General features: G+C 39.8%; 1 protein-coding gene across 5 annotated transcripts in view; it reads left to right on the top strand.

The window, feature by feature from the left end:
- Positions 1–23,624, top strand: part of SH3D19 (SH3 domain containing 19) — an 81,553-nt gene that overhangs the window by 18,501 nt on the left and 39,428 nt on the right. For all 5 annotated transcript variants that reach the window (XM_053976199.1, XM_053976196.1, XM_053976197.1 and 2 more), the window contains one exon: positions 21,019–21,059. Coding sequence is in view for 3 of the 5 variants with exons in the window: in XM_053976196.1 (XP_053832171.1) it covers positions 21,019–21,059 (41 nt within the window). In the remaining 2 variants the exon portion in view is untranslated. The remainder of the gene's footprint in view (positions 1–21,018; positions 21,060–23,624) is intronic.

Here is a 23,624-nt window from a genome sequence, read left to right as displayed (position 1 = left end):
GTTTCAGTCAAAAATAGCAACACTTTATTATTTATTCCATTAACTCTGATCCCATCATACCTAAGGTTTCACAAGAAGCAAATGAAAGTGTTTTAAACAAAGCCCATGTGCACACACACCAACACATTGTGTTTATTTAGAATTTCCATCATGACTTGTCATGAATTTCTAGGCTATTGATTTGCAAGGCCATATTTTCCCTTAAGCTTCTGAATATTCTGTAGTTCTTCTTATCCTCTAATTTTTAAATAATCTCTTTCTCTATTGCCTCATTTTCGAAATGCCTTTCAGTTCTTCACTTGGGAATAGGATTTTGTCCATGTCATGTGGTAGATAGTAGAATTGTAATGAACTAAAGTCATAGAGCAGACCAGCAAACACTGGCTCTCCCATTCCTTTGTGAAAAGTCTTTCCAAAAAACTCCCCTGGTGTCCAGGCTTTTGACATGACCTGACCTTTTAATTTGATTTTTACAGTCTACATTTTTTCCTTTTTAGTATGTCTTTACAGTACAGTTGGCTAGGATTTATAGCTGGAAGAACAGTGTAGCATTTTCTTACAGCACACTTGATGTGTTGTATCTATTGTGTGATGTGATAGGAGAGGATGTTTTTCCCTTCCCTCCCCCCTCTGCCACAGCACTGTAGCTGATTCCAGCAGCTGATTCCAGTGTTTAAGTTACAGGGGGGTATTGCCTTTGTCTTTGAATACTTTTACCTGCTTAAAAGCTCAATCACTGCATGTGCTGATTTCCTTTAATACTTAAAAATACTGAACTTTTTTTTTTTCTTAAAATTATGTGATTGCAGTCTAAATGTTAGAACTTTCATTAGATCATGTCATAATACAATAATGTCAAATAAATCCAAATCATTATCAAAAGGAAATCTTATTTTATCAAAATGTTTAGTTTAAGGTTGAAATACCTTCAATCTCTTCCCCTTTCTTCTCTCTATTCATTCTCACCAGTACCTTTTTGCTCTGGAGTGTGTTTTACAAGTTTGAATTTGGACCAAAAGCAAAGTAAAACTTCAGATTTTTTTTCCATGGAATTGGAAAGTTGAATGTGGACCAGCCTTGGCAACAAACTGCCCTAAGTTGCCTGGACTACAGTCTCCAAATTCTCATGTGGAAAGCACAGAGTAATTAATAGCATAATGTAGATTGTTCATAATGTTGAGAGATGCAACTTTCAGTAGTCTTTCATTCCTGTAAGTAGTGCATGTACTTTCTGTCTATGTATCTTCTACCCCCTTCTCTGTCTCACTGGCCATTGTGTCATGAGCTGCGAAGAAGAAAATCCACCATTTAAAGAGTAGTGTTGTTTTGTGCATGTCTCACTGCTGTTTCTAGGCTGGAACAGGAGCAGCCTGCCTTACTTAAATGATGTACTCTGCTAATTGATATTGCTGCACGCAGTGGTTCATCTCTCATAATTAGAAACATTATTCTGTGGTGACAAATTGCTGGGTGAGATTCTTATCCTAAGTCTGGCCATATCAATGCCCTGGAAAAGAGCTGCAGTTGCATCAAGGCCAGAGCCCCTTGATAGAAGACCTGAGGGAAAACTAAATTGTGAAGCATGCACAGCTAAAACTGTTACACTTCTCTTGTAACATAGGCAGCATTTCCAAGCTGTTTGAATTTTACTGGGGACAGTTTTATTCCATTTTATGATGAGCTGCTGCACTTTGGATGCTGTCCTCTCTGGGAGCAGTTCATGACAAGGGAAGGAGAAAATAAAATGGTTCAGAGGCATCTTGGCTACTTATTCCTTAAATTGCATGTTGAGGGATGCATAGCTTAAAAACACAAGATACTATCCCTCTCATGGTCTCAAGTGGAACAAAAATGACACTACAGGTCTTAAACTCAAGATCTGGAAACAAGAGTTTCTGCACTAGAATTATTGTGAAATATTGGATGTAGACGTGGGTAGACCAGCTGACAAGATGAAGGAATAAGCAGTGAACCTTAAGAAAGGTAGATAACCTAAGATGAAATAGCAGATGTAGATGTTTCCAAGAGAGATCCAGAGAAGTGGTTTATTATTTCATACAAAACTCTGGTGAGATCTTGCCTAGAAGTCTGTCAAGTCTAAGTATAAATGTGGAACAGTGGGATAAGAAGAGACCAAAAAAAGGCCCTGATACCCAACTCTTCCTCATGCATTGTAAGGTTAGGTTGTGGTCTGGAACATGATCATCATAACAAAAAGGTCACATAACAATATTTCTTGTGATTTCAAGATTCCTTGCCCTTTCCAATCTCCTATTCTTATATATGTCTCTGCCTGTGTATTTCTAGATGTATTTCAAGCTTGTGCTTGAGTCTTTACAATATTAGGGATGAAGACAGGAGTGAGACAGGAGCAGTTTTAAAACATACCTTTGGATATAATTCATTTGCAGTGAAAGACATTAAAAAACCTGTTCTAGGTAGAACAGTATATAAATGGTCATTAATATAGTACTTTATTATAGGGTGATGCCATTTAGAAGAATTTTTATGGCAATATCAGGAACTCTGACAAATATTCTGTTCTGGTTATTAGCCTGTCAAATGTTTAGCATGGGAGAAATGCTACAGAAAGAGGGACCATTCTGAGAGTGATACAGGGATCTAGCATAGCATGGGAAAGAAATCTGGAGAGTAGATGAACCAAAGACCATAGATAATGATTTAAAGGGAGAGAAACAGGTAATGTTTACAAAATGTGCATTATTACATTATCTTCTGCCTCTCTTGTGATTAGCAACCATCTGACACTCAGGAGAGTTTAGATAAAGCAAGGAGTAGTAGAGCAGGGCCTGTGTATCTATTTTGCGTACTGCTCTGTGCTGATTTTTTGTTAGCTATAGTACATTAGTAATATCAAAACAAATGTTCACTGAATCCAAATAATACCTATTGCTGTATTAAGTTTTTATCAAGAGACATTTTGTTTCATGACCTAATAGCCACCCTTCAACTGTTATATTTCAGACAGTATGAAAATATATCTCTACTGGTAACAGTGGTCTGTAATTATAATTCTTGATTTTACTGTCAGGTCATGCTTGTAATATTGTCTCTGATAGCTTCAGGTCATGCACTGCTGTAACACAGGTCAATTAGGTCAAAAGAAGTAGGTCTTTATTCCTCTAAATGTTTTCAAACTGAAAATTATATTATAGTAATAGAATAGAAGATTTCAGGCATCTGCATATTTGCAGTTAATCCCTGAACATGAGTAAAGCTTGTAGAAGGAACTGGATTTTTTTTCTTCTTTTGGTTAAGGATTATGGATCAAAAAATCCTGAAACACAGTCCTATAATTTGGTATAATTCATTGTAGTTGCCTTGGCCTTGGAGATGAGTGGATGAAGGTAGCTAACAACTGCAACAATTTATTGAGAGATTTAGTAGGGTATCAATCACTTGAAGTAAAGTCAGAAATATCAGTGTCTACTGTGAAAAATGGGGAGGGGGATGAAAACAATTAATTCATTTCTAGAAACAGATCCTAGGTTTTACTGCATGTAGTCTGCCTGGTGACTGTAATGTGTTTGAGTTCTTTTACAGCTGGTTGCCTTCATTTGATTGTAGTAAATTGAGCTTTTTTATTTAAAATGCATCAAGTCAACAATACAAATAGACAAAAGTAATCTTTTGTTCCTTTATAAACAAGCACTTGTAGTGGCTGATCAAAGGGGCTACTGATCCCTTTAGTGAAGCTCTGGTAAATCAAGTAATCATTTTTATGAATAGTTTTTTTGTATCTGACTTTGGTTTTAGTTGTTTGGGTTTTTTTTTTTAATGTAGCAGAATTCCATTAGTGAAAGCTTCTCTGCATTTCTATTTCCTCTGCTATATAATGTTGATTTTGTGAAACTGTGTTTAAGAAATACCACAGTAACAGTATGACTATATCTTAAGAATGTGTTTTCCCAGATCATCTGTGAAACCTGAAAAGACACCTTTTAATTAAGATCTTAAGCGTTTAACAGAGCGTGAAGGGAATCCTAAGGCACTGCCTTGAGAATGTGGTGGAACTGTCCCCTCTTTATAATTAAAATGAGGTGGTTTTGCAAATCAATATGCTTTTGAGGTCTTGAGAAAACAGACAGAAAACATTACAGTCAGTCATTTAATAGTTTCACTGGATCATAGAATATCCTGAGTTGGAAAATACCCACAAGGATCAATGAAATGTATCTCCTGTCCCTGCACAGAACCATCCCCAAGAGTCACACCATATCCCTGAGAACACTGTCCAAATGGTTCTTGAACTCTGTCAGGTTTGGTGCTGTGATCACTTCCCTGGGGAACCTATTCCAGTGCCCAGCCACCCTCGGGGTGAAGAACCTTTTCCTGATATCCAGCCTAAACCTCCCCTGACACAATTTCAGGTCATTCCCTCAGGTCCTGTCATTGGTCACCACAGAGAAGAGATCAGTGTCTGCCCCTCCTCTTCCCCTCACCAGGAAATCATAACTGCAATGAGGTCTCCCCTCAGTCTCCTCTCCTCCAGGCTGAACACACCAAGTGACCTCAGCCACTCCTCATATGGCTTCCCCTCAAGGTCTTTCATCATCTTTGTTGCCCTCCTTGGGTCAGTCTCTAATAGTTTCAGTGTCTTATGTTGTGGCACCCAGAACTGCCCCCAGCACTTGAGGTGAGGCTGCCCCAGTGCAGAGCAGAGCAGGACAATCCCCTCCCTTGTCTGGCTGTGCCTGATGTCCCCCAGGACAGGGTTGGCCCTCCTGGCTGCCAGGGCACAATATCTCACATTCAATTGCCATGGACCAGGACCCCCAGCTCCCTTTCTGCAGTGCTGCTCCCCAGCCTCTCGTTCCCCAGTCTGTATGTGCATTCAAGGTTGCCCTATCTGAGGTATAGGATCTAGCATTTGTCTTTGTTAAACTTAATATTGTTGGTGAATGCTCTGCCTTAGTCAGAGGGGCAGTGTGGAGAGACTTCTGCTGCTTCTGTACTGAGAAATCACAGAATGGTGGGAAGGTCATGCAGGTCACGTAATCAAGCATGGTGCTCATATCAGGCATGGGAAGATGCTGATGCTAGATCAGGCCTGTGATGGTTTTTTATAGCCAAGATTTGAAAATTTCCTGGGAACAAGAGATTTGAGCCTACTTACTTTCAGCCCACTCTGAGGCTGCTTGTTTGTCATTTGCTAACTTTATTTCTAAATGGTGCTGTGGGAAACACTACCAAAAAAACCAGTCTAAACACTGGGCTACTTAATATTCAGGAGGACCGAATTCATTCACGTAAACATTCTGAAGTACAGTTTTTCATCACTGTTGTTTAAAACCCTTGTGTTGTCTACTAGCAATGTCTGGACAGCCTTGTCAATGCTTCTGTTTTATACAGGAAAATTTCAGGCTTTTGCCCATCCAGCCAGTGTAACAGACTGTAATACACATCTGAAGTTTGAGACTTTGAAACCTTTCTGGCACTCCATCTGAATGGGAAGGGTTGTGTGTAGAAGAAAGAATGAATGTTGGGTGATGTTTTACTGTGATATTCTTATTCATTACATTTAGCTTGTGCAATTTTTAAGGCTAGGGACTGTCAGGTTACTCTTGCTCTAAGCATGCTTTTAGGCTGTGAAAACAGAAATGTCCTGCTTTTGTACCCTCCCAGTAGGTCAGAAGTTGGGGTAGTTCTAAAACGTATCTAGTCTCTTTTCCAAATCCTTGGGGTGCAGTTTCACAATTGTCCTGAGCTGAGCTAAGCCTGTGTTGCTCCAAGAAGGAAAGGTCTCATTCTCTCCTTTGGGCTGCTGTCAGTGCTCATGTGGTTAGTTGGATCAGAAGGCTGATTTCCAGAGGAAAAAAAATAGTTGTGTTTCCACTTCACAGATGAAGCAGGTTCAGCACAGGGGAGCAGAGTGATTTCTTGCAAGTTCCACAATCAATCAATGGCAGAACTGGAAACAAGGGCTCTCAGTTGTGACTTTTCTTGTTATCTTAAAAGTAGGCTCATGTGACTCCTTTATTTTCAGTCTTAGAGATACATTTTGGACTCAGTCAGTGCAATCCCACAGGTTAAATATAGATTTAAACTGGTGCAATTTGAGATTGGAATCTACTTATGTGTCTTTCTTTTGTTTATCACGTGTTTCTAATCAGCACGTGCTTTCACATCAGAGCTGTTGCTTCTGAGAGTAGAATAAGCTGGAGCAGTTTTGTGCAGCTTGTTTCTTTGGTAGCTTCTTTGCCACAATAAATCATTATATTTAATTTTTAATTTGCAATGTTAATTTTTACTCTGCTCAGTTTATACTTATCTGTAAATGAGGAAAAAAAGAATCACAGGTAGAGCTGAGGAATAAATGGCAGATGTGTTCAGCATAGTTTTTGGCAGTTAGGGATCACAAGAGTATCTAGAACCTGTTCCTGGGGCTGTTTGTTTTAATGTTAGCAATTCGGCACTGTTGCGTTGGGGATTTTTGGCTATTCGTCTCACAGATAAAGGTAAAGAGTTATTGTGAAGGGTGTATCCTAGCCAGCCTCCTAAATCCCGTATTCCTAAACAGAGAAGAGGGATTTGTTTTAATAAAAAGAATGCTCTGTTCCTGCTTTCTGCAAAGGGAATTCTGAAGGACTGCTTGCTCTGGTGCCCTGAACAACTCTTTCCGTTGTCTGGGCTGCTCTCCAATGCTTATTCCAATTCATAATGGAAAATAACGCTGCAAATGAGATGGTTGTTGAAAGAATAAAGAGAAAAAAGCTCACCCTCTGTCTTCACTGAGAGAATTTCACTGCTTCTTTGGGCATCTTGTGTACATGACCAAGTTTCATCATCCCATCATCTTTCAGAATAGACTGCTGTAGAAAGTACTGAGGACCATCTAGACACATAGCAACACTCCTTGTGCATTAGGAGAATTATCTGGGGCATGAACAACCATGATGGACATTAGTTCTAAAAAGGTGGTTTCAGAAATGACACAATTGCACATTTTTTAAGCCAAATTAATCAGTCATGGTTATAATTTTGCTTCTTTATATTTTTTTTTCTCCCCAAGACATTTCAATGATAAACAGCAGATGAAGCTTATGTGGTAGCTGGGAAGGAGGGCTGGGAAAGAATTCTTTCCAAAGGTATTTATAATGTTCTCAAAGAAAACAGAAAAGGAGGAGGAGCTGCTAAGAGAAGCCTATAGGATATGTGTCAGGGCTGAGGAGGCAGACTCAGCAGGTTGTAAACTTACAATGCAGAAGTAGTAATCGTGAAGTTGTCTCTGAAAGAATTTCATCTTGATATTTTAAGAGTGTTGGAGCTTTCATTTATTTCCCTGAGGATTTATGTAGGGTTCTGTCTAGGCTCAGTATCTACATTTTCCTTTGCCTCTGGAATTTGAGTGGGAGAGCTCAGATTGCAGTTACATTGTATTCATTTCTATGGCCTCTTACTCTGATGTGCATAAAAGAGAAGAGGTTGTTATTTCGTTTTGTTTTTTTTTTTGTTCTCTCTTAATGTACTGCTCACCTACTTTGTAATTTCATTGTAAGTCATTTCTTTGGTGTCTTTGCTCCTTATTCTAGTATAGGGAATCAGTTACCTTAAGTACCAGCATTTGATTTGGCAGGTTGAACATTGAAATGATTGATCAAGTACTCTTTTAAAGCATTTTACAGTTGCATTCTTACTATATCATGGGGGTAAAGTATTCCTAGTGAGGCCTGTCGCATTGATAATTTCTTCCTCTTAAATGTATTTTAGTATAATGTGCAGTTTGCACAGCTGTACTTTTGACTCTGAGGCTGTCGTTTGTGAGAGATTGCATTTCTGATTTTTGCTACAACATTTCTCTGTTCAAAAGTGGTATTTTGCTCAGTGCAGACATCACCATTTGAATTTAAGCCATGTTTGCATGCTGCATTTGCCCTAGTTTTGGCCATCTGTGACAAATCACAGGCTCAACAGAGTATTAGCCCCTAGTATAGACAAGGGTGAGCTGCTTTTTCATCTGTTCCAGCTGCTTCAGCTTCAAGAAGAGAACTAAGATCCAGTGATACAAAATGTCATGTTGCCTGTTCCCTTGGAGGCTTACAAGCAGCCTGATCACTAGCAGGTGTCATGCCCCAGGAAGGTCCCCTGCTCTAGAGGACTGAAGTTAGGCCATGCAATCCTAAATATGGAAAGTATTCGTAGAAGTATGGTCTTTATAAATATGTGTAGCTGCATCTTCATCTTGGGAGCATTGTTACAAGAGGCTTGTCATCTGACTGGTAGACATTGCCGTCTCCTGAGGCTTGAGGCAAAGGTTGACTTCTAATTAAAGAGAAGGTGCAAATCTAACCAGGATGTTCCAACCACAAGCAGTAATTACTTTGGTAAATCTCTCTTTTGATCTATAGCATAATAATCTGGTTGAAGCAAAAGAAGTACCTCAGTGATACCACGTTTTTATTAGGCAATACTTTTGCTTGGAATAAATGCTTAGTAAAAAGAAACAGCTTTGGTTTTACTATTATAATTCTTCTATTTCATGTAATTGGACTCCTGCTTCCCCATCCCCTCACACACCAATATCTGGTATCTAGTATTAGAACCTGAAAGGAAGTTGTAGAAGTGAGAGGACTAGAGGAAATGGCCTTAAGCTGAGACAGGGGAGATTGAGATTAGTATTATAAAAAAAAATTCACTGTTACAGTAGTCAGGCATTGGAATAGGTTGCTCAGGGAGGTAGTGGAGTCACCATCCCTGGAGGTGGTCAGGAGACATCTGGATCTGGTGCTGGATGATACAGTTTAATGATTTAGTGGTTCAGGGGTTACAATGGTAATGCTGGGTTGACAGTTGAACTTGATGATCTTAAAGGTCTCTTCCAACCCTAATGATTTTGTGTTAGTTCAAGCAGTCCTGATACTGTTTTGTGATTGGACCAGGTCAGGAGGTTTCACAGTTTCTATGGACAACTGTTTTTAAAACCATTGTGTTGTTTTATTGCCTTTTTTTCCACGGCCCCTTCTAAAACAATAGATTCATGAATAGCTAAAAGCATGTAGTGCTCCTGACAGGTAAAGGTTGGATAGCTAGGAAGAAAGAGAACAATATGATGGGACAAGTACATTAATGACAGCTGCAGGAGAGGCTTTCTCACCACACCTTACTAGTGTATAGGACAAAAGATTATTTGCTTTACTATTCAATCTATCTTCTTCCTTCTAAGGTTGTTGACAAGGAAATGGGTTCTGTTAAATGAACTTTTTACAGTGTGAACTGAATAGAAATGCTTTCTGTTAATAACAGCAGTCATTTTTTTCACCAAAGACGGATCTGAAATGACTACACAGTTCTCTGGTGCAACTTGAAGCCATTTCCTTTTGTTCTTTTGCTTGTTATTTGGCAGAAGAGACAGACCCTCGCCTTGATCCAACCTATTTTCATGTGGTTGTAGAGGGCAATAAGGTCTTGCATGAGCCTCTTTTCTCCAGGTTAAACACCCCCAACTCCCTCAAGCTGCTTGTCACAAGATTTGTGCTCCTGACCCTTCATCAGTTTTGTTGCCCTTCTTTGGACACTCCCAGCACCTCAGTGTCCATCTTGTAGCAAGGGGCCCAAAACTAAACACAGAATTCAAGGTATGGCCTCACTAGTGTGGAGTACATAGTGACAATCACTGCGCTGGTCCTGCTGGCCATACTCTTTCTGAGACAGGCCTGGAAGGCGACCTGTATGTATGGTGGCTCATGAACAAACACTATCAACCAGCATCCCCAGGCCCTTTTCCACTAGGCAATTTTCCAACCATTCTTCCCTTGGCCTGTTGCAATGCCTGGGGTTGTTGTGACCCAGGTGAAGGACCCTGCTCAAGCAGGGTAATGCTAGAGCACACTGCAGGGATTATGTCCAGACGCTTCTTGAGTATCTCCAGTGATAGAGACTCCAGAACCTCTCTGGACAATTTGGCACAGTCACCTGCACAGTAAAAAAGTTCTTTCCTATGTTCAGTGGAACTTCCTGTGCATCAGTTTCTGTCCCTTCCCTCTTGTCCTCTTGCTTGGCACCACTGAGCGGGGCCTGACTCCATCTTTTTGTCACCCTCCCTGCAGATACTGAGACATTGATGAGGTCCCCTCTCAGTTGTCTCAAAGCTGAACAGGCCCAACTCTCTCAGCTTGTTATTTTAAGGGAGATGCTCCAGTCTTATCATCATCTTTGTTGCTCTCCTCTGGACCTGCTCCAGGAGCTCCATGTCTCTCCTGTGGTGAGGAGCCCAGAACTGGACACAGCACTCCAGATGTGTCTCACCAGAGCTGAGCAGAGGGGCAGGATCGCCTCCCTTGCCCTGCTGGCATTGCTCTCTGAGAGAAATGATACTTTGTATTTATTAGCCAACGGTAGGTTTTCATTAGGGTTTTCTTGAATTCATCCACACTTTTAGCACCTACAGTGTGTTGTGGCAAGCAGTGCCAAAGCTTAACCTCACATTGCATGTTGAAAAGTCTCTGTGGCTCTTTTGAGCTTGGTGTCTGCTAGTTTTGTATTGTGCTTTCTACGTTCTGTAGTGTAAGAGACTGAGCTGTCATTCCCTATAGCTTTGCTGCTTCGTAAGAAAATTAATATGGTGTTGTTCTGCTTTTAAATAGATCATGTCAATCAATTAGGTAGTCTTAAGGAAAAGGTCACTACTACTTTTGGAGGCCCAGTGGCATTTTAGCAATAGGCAAGAAGATTGACTGATACAAGAAAAAGGATGGGAATTATTTACTGCCTTTGGAATTAAGGGCATCACTGAGAGTGGAAATTAGAGAAACTACCACCTTATCTGAATTCAGGGCTTTTAAGTTGAAATGGAGATTGAAAAAAAGTAATATTTATTTTCTACACCTGTCCCTGTAAAAATTATGGATCAAAGGTTAAAGGTCAGAGATGAAGAGGTTGTTATAAGAGAAGGGTAACCCCACTGGTCCCTAGTTTTTCTGTTTTTTTTTTTAGTTGCTGGTGTAAGCTGACACTTTGTGGCTCTTTTTAATTTCCTCTGCCTAATTTACCTGATGACTTGTGGCACATTGATTGAAGTGCATGGAGGAGCATGTGATAGAGCTATGTGTTTGGGGGATACTTACAGGTGAGGGAAGGGCATTGATATCTGTGGCTGTGAAATGTTTTGGAGAGGTATTTCTTAGGGCTCTTGCTCTGACAAGGTCCGGTTCAATCTGTTCTACAAGGTGTTTGTTTCTGAAGCTAAATTTAGTTGGGTGGCAAAAATGATAGTGATTATTTCTTCCAAGTTGTAATCATCCATTAGAGACTGCAGTATTTACTGTCTTGCCATATAATTTGAGGTCCATGATGTTGTAAGACAGCCAGGATATATGATTGAGGGTGGAGGAAGTTCCTTTTGTCTTGTAGTATGTTTGCATGGTGACTTGCTCAAAGATGAGATCTCTGGAGAAATGTCCCCGGAGGTTAAAAGCCTTCTCTCGGTTGTTGAGGTAGGTATTTTGTTCTTACAGCAAATTCAGTGCTGTTCCACCTATCAGGATTTTGCAGTGGGATAGATGAAGGTTTTGTAGGCATGGGAATGATTTTAAAAATTTCTTTGGCTCTGTGGGTCAGTGCTTCTATTTCACTCTTGGAAAATAATTTGAGTATGTATAAACTTGAATACTTTTCCCCAGCCTGGACTAGCAAAGTCCTATACACTATACCTTAGCAACCTTCCTGTAGAATCAGAATTAAAAGACTTGAAAAATAATCTTTGATGTGTATGATTTTGGAGTGGTTGACCTTAATCTCAGAGTTTCTGGATCACTATGAATGTATAAAAAGGACTGAAGTTTAAGGTCATGTTTAAGCTCAGAGGTAAACACTGAATATCTACAGATATCTGAATGTATGGTCTGTTGTTGTGTAGTGCAAATTTTCTGTATTTTGTATTTTCTGTATTTTGTAACCAAAAGCTTCATGAATATCTGTGGCATAGAAGAAAAGGAAGCTTTTCAAGAAGGGCAAAGGAAAAGTGTTCAGGAAAACATGCCATTTCTCTGACTGAGCTGCATGCAGAGTTCCTTCTGGAAAGACAGGTCCAATGAAGGGTGTGGTTGTGAGACTTTATTTGACAATTTCTGTGCACTGTGCATTCTGTAAGGGCCACTGTTAAAAGTTCATGGATCTCACATAGTGTAGGGTGTAACTGGGTGAGTCAGCAGTACATTGCAACATATGTGATCATGCATGAAGATAGTTCTACTTTTGTGAGATTTTAATGTAAGAGGGTTGAAAATTAGTGTTTCTGCTGCATGTTAAATTATTTGTTTATAAGTACAAATGGCCTGTTTGAAACCAGCATGTTTCTTTATTTGGATGACCTTGTAGTATTCTTAAACACATCTTTTGGCTGTTGGTTCACATTTATGTTGTACGAGGGGTTTTGGTTTTTTTGTTTCTCATTTTTAAGCACTCAGTTAAAACTTTACTATGCTTGGTGCATATATATTAATATTGCTGTCATGTAGGCTGTCCCTTCACAACAAATGCCTTTACTCCCAACACACATCTATAATTAAAACAATAAGGAAATTCCCTTTGTTTCCTCACTCAGCTAAAGGTTAAGCTCCAGCACATTTCATGCTGCTTGTTTGACTCGGCTGGCCTATAAAGAAGTTGAATTAGGCTGAAGGAGCACAGAAATCCTATAGCATGGGACTTGTCAAAGAACTTAGCATTGGCAATTGTTGTACTTTTGAGATTCTCAAAGGTGTTCAACTGATTTTTTTGGCACTGAGGTCACACCAGTACTGAATGCTTCTCATAATCCCAGTTCTGTGGATTAGGTTGAACTTTACATTTTAGATCCCAAACATCTGCCTTTTGTATTACAGTGCTGAAATTGTGCTGCTAATCTTTGACTAGGCAAGATCCAGATACTATTTCAACTGCTGAGTGTAGAACCTATTTAGTAGTATTCCTGGGAAGTGAGACTCAATGATTCACCTGTTGGAAGCCTCATTGCCTCAAGATTCCCCAGGAACTCCTTCCTTGTTACTCTAGTTTCCTCTCAAAGGATGTACAGTAATTGAACCAAATGGGCATATATTTTACAGATTTTTACACAGGAAACAAACATACCTAGGCAGAATAAGAAACATGTGTACCTTGTTGCCTTGGTGTGATTACTGCTGTGATGTCTTCGAAGTCTGTATACTTGCAGGCACCTGAGCTTTCTCCACTGGATTCCTCACCTCCAGCATATGTGTTGTCTGGATCTTGCTGAGTTCTTGTCCTTGCAGTCAACACCCTTTTGTTCTTGCTTGTTCTTCTCTGGAGCAGTGTTCTTTTGTGTTTCTATTCTGAAGCTTCTCTGTTTTCAAAAGTCCAGCTGAAATATTCCCATCTTTTAATTTCTTTGGGTGATTTCCCCACTATTCCCTATTGTTTTCTCTTTGCTGATCTGCACATAAGTGATTTAGTAGGGATTTAAGATACTCACTGCTATAAAAGTAGACTGTATTTTGTTACAGTCATTATTAATGTTTCTAGTCAAATGAGAGCATTGACATACCACTTTTTCCCTTTACAATACTTTAAAGATAATCTTACTACCATACTCATATGTTCTGTGAAATATAGAAACTATTTGAAGAAAATCTAATATTCATACTTTATAACAGTTAAAGCCCTGTAAAGACATCTTGAATCCTGTGGATCCAGATTTACTGGTTTTCTTTATGCCTTTGTCCTGCTCATCCTTCATGATTAAACCAGGTTTTATTCATCTGTGATGTCATTTACAAAGGTTCTGGAGCTCATTTAGCCACCAGGTTATATTTGATGTACAGAAATGTAGGAAGCAAGCAGAATGTCCCGTCAGTAGCTAGAGCAGGCTTTGATTTAGTGACTGAAATGCAACTGCAAATAGTTGAATCAAATAACCATTCTTCAGATATAGGCTTTGTTTTGTACTCTTGAACTGTAAAAGTAGGGCACTGTCATCTTTCCCCATGTGCAAATGCAGAAGCTCTGTAGACTTTATGGTAAAGTATTTCCATCAGCAGAAGCTGCACTTTACATCTAAATTGTTCTATTTGAAAGCACTTTTCTTCCCTTCTGTTTTTTAACTGTTACTTTCATGTCTGAATGTAATTGTGGCTGGGCCCAAATATCCCGTCCCTATCACTATAACAATTCAGTGATACTTTCATTTACATTTACAGTGCTACATTGCTATTATGCTATTATTAAAATTATAGGTGCTTTCTGCTCCTAGAATTATTTACTACCAAGATTAAATTGCCATTAATCACAAATACTATTTACTGATTTTAATCAAAACATACTAGCTGGCTTATCATAACAGTGAGTGTGATATGTTGATAGATGGCATAGTGGGGAGCCTTTTTAGCTGTTACAGGAGGGCCAAAGTCTTCTTGTAGCATACATTTGACTGGGAGCTGAAATCAGTCAATATGCAGTGAAGACTGAGAATTACTTGAATCATGCTCCTGGCATTTGCCTTTCTGGAATGGCTGTGTTTATACAATCATCTTGGGGGTTAGGGGCAGTTCAGCTCGGGTTGTTGACTGAAAGAAAATGCTGTGGGAAATCTATCTAGAATGTCTGTAGCTCAGGATCAGGAAAGATTAGTTCAGGGTGCACACAAACCAAGTGACTCAGATTCACAAAAAATTTGGGAGGTGTTTCAGCTTCAGAGTCTAAGCTGGACATTATTAAATATGGAAACCATTGTGACCTCACGACTTGTAGGCTGCTGTGAGAATTGAAGTGTGAAATGTTATCATCTGCTGCCATGATTTGCTTTGACTTCCTGCCTGTGTTCTGCCTTAAAATTGAAGGTTCGGTTGCTAAAATACGATCCCAAAGTATGACAGTGACAAGCCCATGAATATGTAATAAGTAGTTGAAGAAACAGCTAGAGAGCAATTCCTGAAAGGATTTCCCTATGCTGATCAGTGTGAGCTGTTTTAATTAGCAGAGCAGCTGGATTTTAGCTGCTGCTTAACTACATCCTCACTTGTCCAGACAGTGGGAAGTCACGGTTGTGGCATTCATTAAGTGATGCAGAAGCAGACATCCTCAGCATACTGATGAGGATTGAATTGTTGCTGGACTTAATTACTGGCTCAGGATTTCTTGCTTTTGGGGCTGAACCCAAGAGAGAAGTAAAGTTGTGTGGGGATAAGTCTTAATTTCTAGATTACCTATCTGTACTATTGCGCATGTGATTTCTTAGGTGACTAGATCTTTTCTAGCCTCCTGTACCTGCAGGGCCAGGACAATACCCCATGATCTGGCAGAGAACATGCAAGTGTTCATTTTACAGAAAGACTGTGGGGGACAGACTGCTGCCAACCGTGTTTTTTCTGGTGCTTGTCTGATCTCCTACTGAGCCAATATGGATGATCAGCACTAACAGGAAAAAAAAATATAAAGAGTGGACCAGCTGATACTGAAGGATGAGAAGAGCAGCTGACATGAGGTATAGCCAACATTTGGTGATTTACTGTCAGATTAGTGGCAGAATCATGGACTTAAGGTTTGTTTTGTCAGTGGAGGTTGAGCTGCTTACCCCAAGGACTGCTGCTGGCCTCCCCATGTACTCCGATCACTTCTCCAGTGCCACCCTGATGCTCATGTGGCTCTGCAGCCAGCTGGAGCAGTTGGCCTGTCTGGCTGAAAATTAATCAGGATATTTGGGATGGGATTCTTTGTTGTTAACAAAACCACGTGGCTGATCCAGCAGACTTGTGACCGTGCCAGCACCAACACAAGAGAGCTGGTGGAAATGATGAGCGTGGGGAAGGCAGGAGTACTGGCTGTGCACTGTCTGCTTCTCTGACACTGATGGGTAAAGTGCACCTGGACTCCATGTGCCATATCAGCTAATTTACACTATCAGCTAGAGGACTGGGGCTCCTCAGCAATGGAGGCATTGAAGCAGCTGACCACTGTGGTTGCATGTTCAGTGTAAATTGACTTCCACAGGATTAATACAATTCTATCTACTGCACCCACATCATGAATTTGGGATAGCTGTGAGTCTTCCGTTTTAGCTTTAGGAGCTTTCTGGTAGAACTAGCAAGTCTGTCTTTGGCCTGCAGGTGGTGGTAAAACTGATCTTTTGCACCACCCCTAATTTAGCTATTAAGTTACTACCATCTTTATGTAATTCAGTCTGCAGTGAAATAATTTAGGTGACATTTAAAACATTCTGTGCTTGGAGCAGTGTCTTTTAATAAGTTTTTAGAATGTTGTACTGTAGTACACTGGCTGTTACAAAGATGGCATGATTTCTAAAGTAACAGTAATGAAAATAACTAATATGATGCTTTTCATTAAACTCGTGTTTTGCCTTACAGTAATTTCAGCATGAGCTGTTTTAAAATTCTTGGCTCACATTCCAAGAAGTCACAAGACATTAAAAATAGCGACATTTTAATTCTTTTTGCTCTGTATGTGAGTATAAAGCAGGGTCAATAACCATCACAATTAGACATATGTTTAACTGTTCATAGGTATGTGAACCTAAAGACTGATACTTTATGAAAAGCTTCATATAACTTGACAGAAAGAAATTTTGGGATGTTGGAATAGATACTTGAGAATATTAATTTTTTTGGAACAAGTGATCATTCTTTTTCATTGTTTTTGTTGGTTTTTTTTCCCCTTTAGGCTTTTATGTATGTCTAGAGTGATGTATGAAAAAAGTGCAATCAGTTTTCCTGTAGAATATTCATTGTTATGTCAGTTTAGATAAATAAACTAAAGGTCCTGGTTTTGATAAAGGAAGCAGGCAGTGTGAAGGGCTGCTCAATTCCTACTGAGAATCCCATGCAAGCCAATAGGAGGGTATGGAAGTAGATGACAAAGAGATTCTGAGACAAGCTAGTAGCTTGGGATGTCTTCTGTGTCCCAAGCCGTATCACAACTTGTAGAGCAGAAGACTGTAGATAGCCAGGGGAGACCCTCCCTAGATGGCTATGGGTAGGCTCACAGGCTAGAAGGGGACAGTCACAAGCCAATCCTGTCTGTGATCTCCAGAGGCAAGCAAAATCCATCAATCCTCTGCCTGGTTGCACTCAACAGCCAAGCTGCCTCACTGTCAGCCAGCTTGTGGGAATGTGCCCATGAGGTGCCCTCCTCTGAACTGGAGACTCTGCTGCTCCTGAACCAGCTAAAGGACCAGGTGGGTGAAAGATAGCCCGATACCTCCAAGCCTCTCGGCTTAGGTAGCTCTCCTGCTCTGAGCAGACACAACTCCCTGCCTGCTCCCTTGGAGATGGCTGTGTGATTTGAGCTTTATTCCACTTAAACAGCACTTCCCCTTCTCTTCTCTGTGGGGACTGCTGAGGTGAGTGATGCTCACACAGTTGCTGTGTTGGGTCAGGAGTCACCCTGCAGGAGCAGCCTTCTGAGAAACCTGGCAGCTACATTGAAATTATGTTTGAAGAGAGACAGTGTTCAGTCAAGGAAGTGTCAAAGCAGAGCCCCAGATAAGGGAGAAACTGTGGTTTATGCACAGTAAGTGCACTTACTCCACTGAACAGTTTACAGCTCTTTGCCCAGTCTACCTTGTGGCAATTTTATTTTCCTAATGCACAGATCTGAAACACGTTTTTGAAGCATTTTCCTCAAGTATTTATATTTAGAAAACCTGTCCTTGAAACCCAGAGTAGAGCCTACCAGAAAGAGTGAGTAGGTGTTTTAACAACTTGAAACACACCACTCCAAGTTCTTTATCTTTCAGAAATGGTGACCCATAGGACCTTTTCATATCGCTGCCGACTTGAAGTACCCAACTGCTTTCAGCATAGCAGGCACAGCAACTTACAGATCCCCTCTGAACTTATTGAGTGGGTTTTTCTGGGTGCAGTGTGGATTTTGAGGAGTTGGCAGGGGAAGTTCATCAAAGCTATTGCCTTAGCTGGAAATGAAACCAAGTCTGTGATTTAAATTAACAGTTAGCAAGGTCTGGGATAAATGTGCAGATGTCAGAGGAGTTGCTCTGGTTATTCAGTCCTGCCTGCTAAAAGACTGGGGGGGACGAGTGGATGACTAGTTTGCATTTTTACTTATTCTGCATTAGATATGAGTCTGGTGTTCTTGCTAATGTTTATAAGATTCTTTAATACTTTGGAACTTCCTGCTGTCTGCATGGTTTTCTTCCAGCAATATGAGTTTAAACTTCTCTTGTGTACATTGCAGGGTGGCACAGGAGCTGCTGTTTCCCATCCCCACAGCTAGTTACTGTCACACTGTCCCCTCGGGTGTTCTCATGTAGTTGTGGGGAGAGTCACATTTTGGATGGATTAATATTTCCTTGGCATGTGCATTTGTGAGGATTATTTTTCTGCCTTCTGGTTCATTGCTGTCCCTTATGAACAGGAGGAGGAGGTGGGAAAGAGGCAAGAGCCATACAGTACAGTAATTGCTGCAGCTCCTACCTCATCAAATAGGAGAATTAAATTTGATTTGGTTATATTAATTATTTGGATGGCTTGAGAGAAAACATGTCATTAACTGTGGAGCAGAGGAGGTTATTAGTAACCTTATCACTTCTCTCTTTGCAACACTGAATAAGAGACCAGGAATTGCTTCCTATCAAGCAGGCATGGGTAGGCTCAGCATAAGGTATGGGTAAAATCACCAGCTGCCCCAAGAACAGAATCTTATTTAAATTACTGGGGTTTAGTATATAATGAGGTTATGAAATTTGCAGTTCCTTTACGGGGCTTCATGGGGAAAAAAAAAAATAATGTGTCTACTGTCATTTCCATGTTTTTAAAGGACTTAAATAATTGTAAGCTAGATGTGAATCAGACTCTCCTGGGAGTAGGAAATGTAGTGTTTTGCCAAAAGGCTGTTGATGAATGACCTGTTAATGGAAAGTGGAAAAGGAAAAACTGTCTTCTAACAGCTTGTGTTGCCTGTGAGCTAATAAATTTTCTAATAGAGCCATGTTGTCCTGGGTTCTAAATTACAGATAGTTGTATATTTGGGCTGCCTTGCTGTCCTTGATATATCCATTCTTCAGCTTCACTAGGTTGGTTTCATGAGAGATTTTTCTTCTTTGTTCTTTGCATTTTGATTATAAAAATGTTTTCTATGTATCCTTTTGGTCCTCATGCCGTATGGAAAGTTTGAACTTTGGTCTATGTGATGACTCCTATGATCTTCAGCCAAAAGTACTTGCTTTTATATGAAAGTGTTTATCAGATTCTGAGGCAAATTGCAATGGGTCAAAGGGTTTTTGCCAGTGGAAGAAAGAACTTGTTTCTTTTTGTTCTTACTGATACTTAAATGTGCATACTTCATAGATTTCCTAATTTCTGCCTATAAAACTTAAGTAAATCCTGAATTCTCAGTACAGAAAGTAATAATCCAGGAGATTTCAGATTTATATTACCAGACTTCAGTCTCCTTCCTGTCTGATAATAAATATGATTAAAACCCTAAAGATTGTAGTTATTCAGAGTAATGAAAGCAAATGAATAAAGCTTCAAAAATGAACATCCAAAAGAAAGAGATTTGAGATACGAGGAACTAAGAAAAGAGTCTGGGCTACATCTGTGAAGAATACACAACTGAAAGTGTTTCTTAAAGATAAGGCTGTATTTTGATGGGACACTTAGAAGGAAAATTAGAACCCTTTCCTGCTAAAAATGCACAGTGAAATATGACTGATAGAAATGTTTTCTAAAGCAGCTTTGCGAGCAGCGTGGATTGAGGCCAAGCCACATTTGAACTGTTTCTGAAACAAGACAAATAGGTATTGTTTATCCTAGACTAGCCAGACTGTTTCAGAAAACAGTTCAGTCAGAGCAACATTCATTTCTAGTCTTAATTAGTTTCCAGAATGACTGTAGAGGGAAGACGTTTTTCATCCACATCCTTTTTGACTGTCTCTTTCTTCTCTCCTCCGAATCCCCCCCACTCTTCATTGCACTGGAGTAATTACAGCCATCATGTGCATGTGGAGCTAAACTGAGTCCTGACAGGGTTGGTGTGCTACACGAGAGCAGACTTAAAATGCTAATGCACTCCCTGTGCTAACATTCTTGCTGATGGAGTCTGGTGCTGGAAGGTTTCTGGAAAAGGCTTGATTAGTATACTTTTGTTTTGTTGTTAAGATACTGTATTAATTTGAACCAGATACAGTCTCTTTATTTTCAGCCTTTAAAAAGTCCATTCAGCACTTCCAGAGGCTTCTCACCAATAAATATTCTTTATCTCTTGCATTTAAAAGAGAAAAAAGAGAAAAAATCCTTCTCTTCTGAACTGGTTTGTTTGTTTGTGTTGTTCTAATTCCTTTGTAGCTTAGCACAAAGTGGAAGAATATTAATACCATGTTCTTCAAATTGCAAAATTTCTGAAAGTGATAATTCCAAATTAGATTTGCTTTTTACATGCAGAAATAGTAGGGACTGCTGTATCTCTTAAATAGGACATTCAGAAGAGAGCCATCAGAAACCTTAGTCTTACTAAGAAAACAGATGAGTTGGCAAAAGGAAACATTCTTCTGTCCCTGCGTATCAACAAATATTTGGTCATGTTGTCTTCCTAACCCCACCCACCAATTTATTACTGAAAAATGTTATCTCAACTGGAAGGGAAGACAAGTTGTTAAGTAATTGTTAAAAATATTTAGCAAAAGGGTTGTAGGTTTTTACTTTACTGTGTAAGTTTTATTTATTTATGAGAATATAAGTCATTAAATACTTACAATCTGTGAATATGCACGCCCACATGAAACAGAATACGAACTTCAAGACAGGATCGAGAGACATAATGGATTTAATAATTGGCTTTCTATCTTTGCAGAGTTTTGAAGCCAAGCTGTAACCTGGTTTTCATTAAAAGGGGTTGGGTACGGTTGTATAGTCCAGGGGTTTGGACAAATTTCTGTAAGATAACAACACAGGGGAAAAAACAGGCTTGGCAAATCCTTTAAAATATATGGGGAATTTTTGCATGGTGTTACTCAATTGTTTTTTCTTTGAGACATTAACCATGTTTTAACAATTCTTTTTTTTCAATAAGCCAAGGACCCTTGTCATCCATAAGAGCGGCAATCAAGAGATGTAAGTTTACTTTTCCTTTTTGAGAACTGTAATGTTGTAAGATTGCTACATCTTTATTTTTAGTAACTGTTTACCTTGGTATGTGAAAACAAAGTAGCTGTAAGTAAGTAAGCAGTAAGCTGTGGGGCTGTAATTTCTTTCTCTCTTTAGACCATCTTTTTGTTCCTTCTTTCCAGTTGCTAACATTTTCTTATTTATTCACTAATGCATTTGTGCACAGATGTGATCCTTCTCTGAAAAGCTTGGGTTAGATGTGCCCAATTTTTAGTTAATTTGACAAAATAGATTGTTTGTTTAATTTTAGCAGAAATCTGCAGCAACTGCTTTTTCACTGTACTGGGGACAGAATTAGATTCCTGTACTGGGCTTGTTTTGGAAAATAAAAGATTGTTTATAAATCTTGAATGAAAGTCCAAACTCTTCTTCCCTGATTTCAGCATTTAAGTCCTTTTCCCCTTTCCCTGCTCATGGTGTTTCCAGGCAGAGAGTTTCTTTAGATGCATCTTTCAAAGTATTTTATGCTGTTACTTTCTTCCCCTTTTCAGTTTTATTTCTTTTCTGTCCATGACTTTAATTTCATATTAATGAAACAGCCCTCAGAATTCTGCTATGGGGAAAAATAAATTAGTGTATGTAGTACTGATTTGTTTCTCCTAGACCTATTAGTCAGGGACTCATTAGTGTGGATTAGATTGGAGATAGTGAAAGGGCATCGTGAAAGCTTTACTCAGAGCTAGTCTGCCTGATGCTGTCCTTAAAATGCAGCACTTTATTTGTGCTGTTGCTGCCACAGATGGAAACTGGAAAACAGCACCAGATCACAGAGGGCCTTTTGTGGTGGAGTCAGAAATTGATTCAGACCGCCTAAGCCCCAGTACCTCGCCAAACTGAGAAATCATCTACAAGATCATTAAGCATTTGATATCTATGTTTTTGAAAATGCAATAGCAAGTGATTCTTTGTTTTGAGGCATAACACATAAAGATCCAGTCAAGAAGCTGTGGCTCATGTTATTTACTTATTAACATGTGAATAACTGATGAAATATAAGTACCATGTGAATTATTCAGATAATAAGCTAGCAAAATAATATCCATGTACATAGCAAGGCATTGTATATGAAACTATAGGGTTTTTGTACACCATTACCCAGTGCTGTTAGGATGGACCTATATTACAGTGGACACCGAATAATTCCTAACTTCCCTTGCCATTAATCTGGAAAAAGTTTGGTATTCTCTGGACAAGTATATTTCCCTAACAGAGTTAGAAATCTGTCTTTCCTAATTCCTGATTCTTTGGGCTCTTACTCTCAAATTTGGAAGAAACATGATAAGTATGTACAGGGTTTCAGCTTACCCACCTGTGGACAATACTGTATATAATTTTGTTTTGATAAGTCTCTTCATTTCTTGTGGCCAGAGAGAAAGAGGGTTTTTTTTCCTTTGGCGCCCTGACCACAACTCCAGATAGAAACATGGTGTCATTTTCAGTTCTTGACTGCTCCATAAGATTCAGAAAAGTGAGCCAGACATAACCTGAAGGAAGCAAGCATGTGAACATGGGATTTGCTCAGGAGTAATCTTTTGATCTCAACTCTTAAAAAGTTACCCCAGGATCTTTAATGATGGTCTCAGGCCTGGACACACCACTCTTATCTAACTCCCACTGAAGTCAGTGAAACTGTTTACACTGATGCCAGCACAGCAACTGCACAAGAATGGCAAAGAAAGTGGAAAGAGACAGGCCAAATGCTGCAGCAGTGAGACAAAGGGGAACAGTGTTTTCACTCGTTTCTCCACTCTTCCAGACCAGGCTGTTGTTAGGAAGCAGGGCTACAGAAGCAAGTCTCTTATCCTAAAATGTTGGAAGAACCTGTGGGCTTGTTCTGTTCTCATTCTGTCCTAAATAAATACATGGCTGAATGAAGGATGTGTAACAGCTTGTATGCACTCTGAGGCTGTGGCTTTCCATTTGGCAGTTTTGCAGCCATTTTTGGCTGTGGGTTTTGTTTGTTTTTCATTTTGTTTGTTTTGCTTGGGGGCTTCCTAGATTCTTTTGGCTCCCATTTTTCCCAGCCAGATCAATTCTGTGACCTCATTCTCTTCCCCATCTGCACAAACATTTGGGCTGGCATAATACAGGGAATGGTGCAGAGGCAGGAACACCAAGGAAAGGTGTAGGAAAGAGTGAAGTGCTTTCATAAATCATGATTGTCAAATTTGAGTAAAACTATGGATTTGCTCTAAGGGTGTAGTTATGAAGATTTTATTCAGCAGCAATGCCAGCCTCTACAATGCCTAACAGTCAGATCAGCTGTGAAAAAGGCACAGAGGACTACCCTGGCGGTGGCAAGAGGAATTCCTGTAACCTCCCATAGGTTATTATTTTATCAGTTCCCTCCCTGAAGTTGCACAGAGAAGCACTGGAGCCAGGAAACAGGGGCAGGAAAGAGACTGCTGTTGGGGGTGGCATGTTCCTTCCCCTGTGCTGCTGGTGGTCTGAGCCCAAGGTAAGCAGGCTCAGGGAGGTAAAGTGGGACAACAACTGTACAGACGTGGTTAC

This window comes from Vidua macroura, chromosome 4 (assembly GCF_024509145.1).
Source record: "Vidua macroura isolate BioBank_ID:100142 chromosome 4, ASM2450914v1, whole genome shotgun sequence".
Classification (NCBI taxonomy): domain Eukaryota; kingdom Metazoa; phylum Chordata; class Aves; order Passeriformes; family Viduidae; genus Vidua; species Vidua macroura.
Note: the sequence above shows the minus strand (reverse complement) of the source record. Positions and strands in the feature narration are given on the sequence as shown.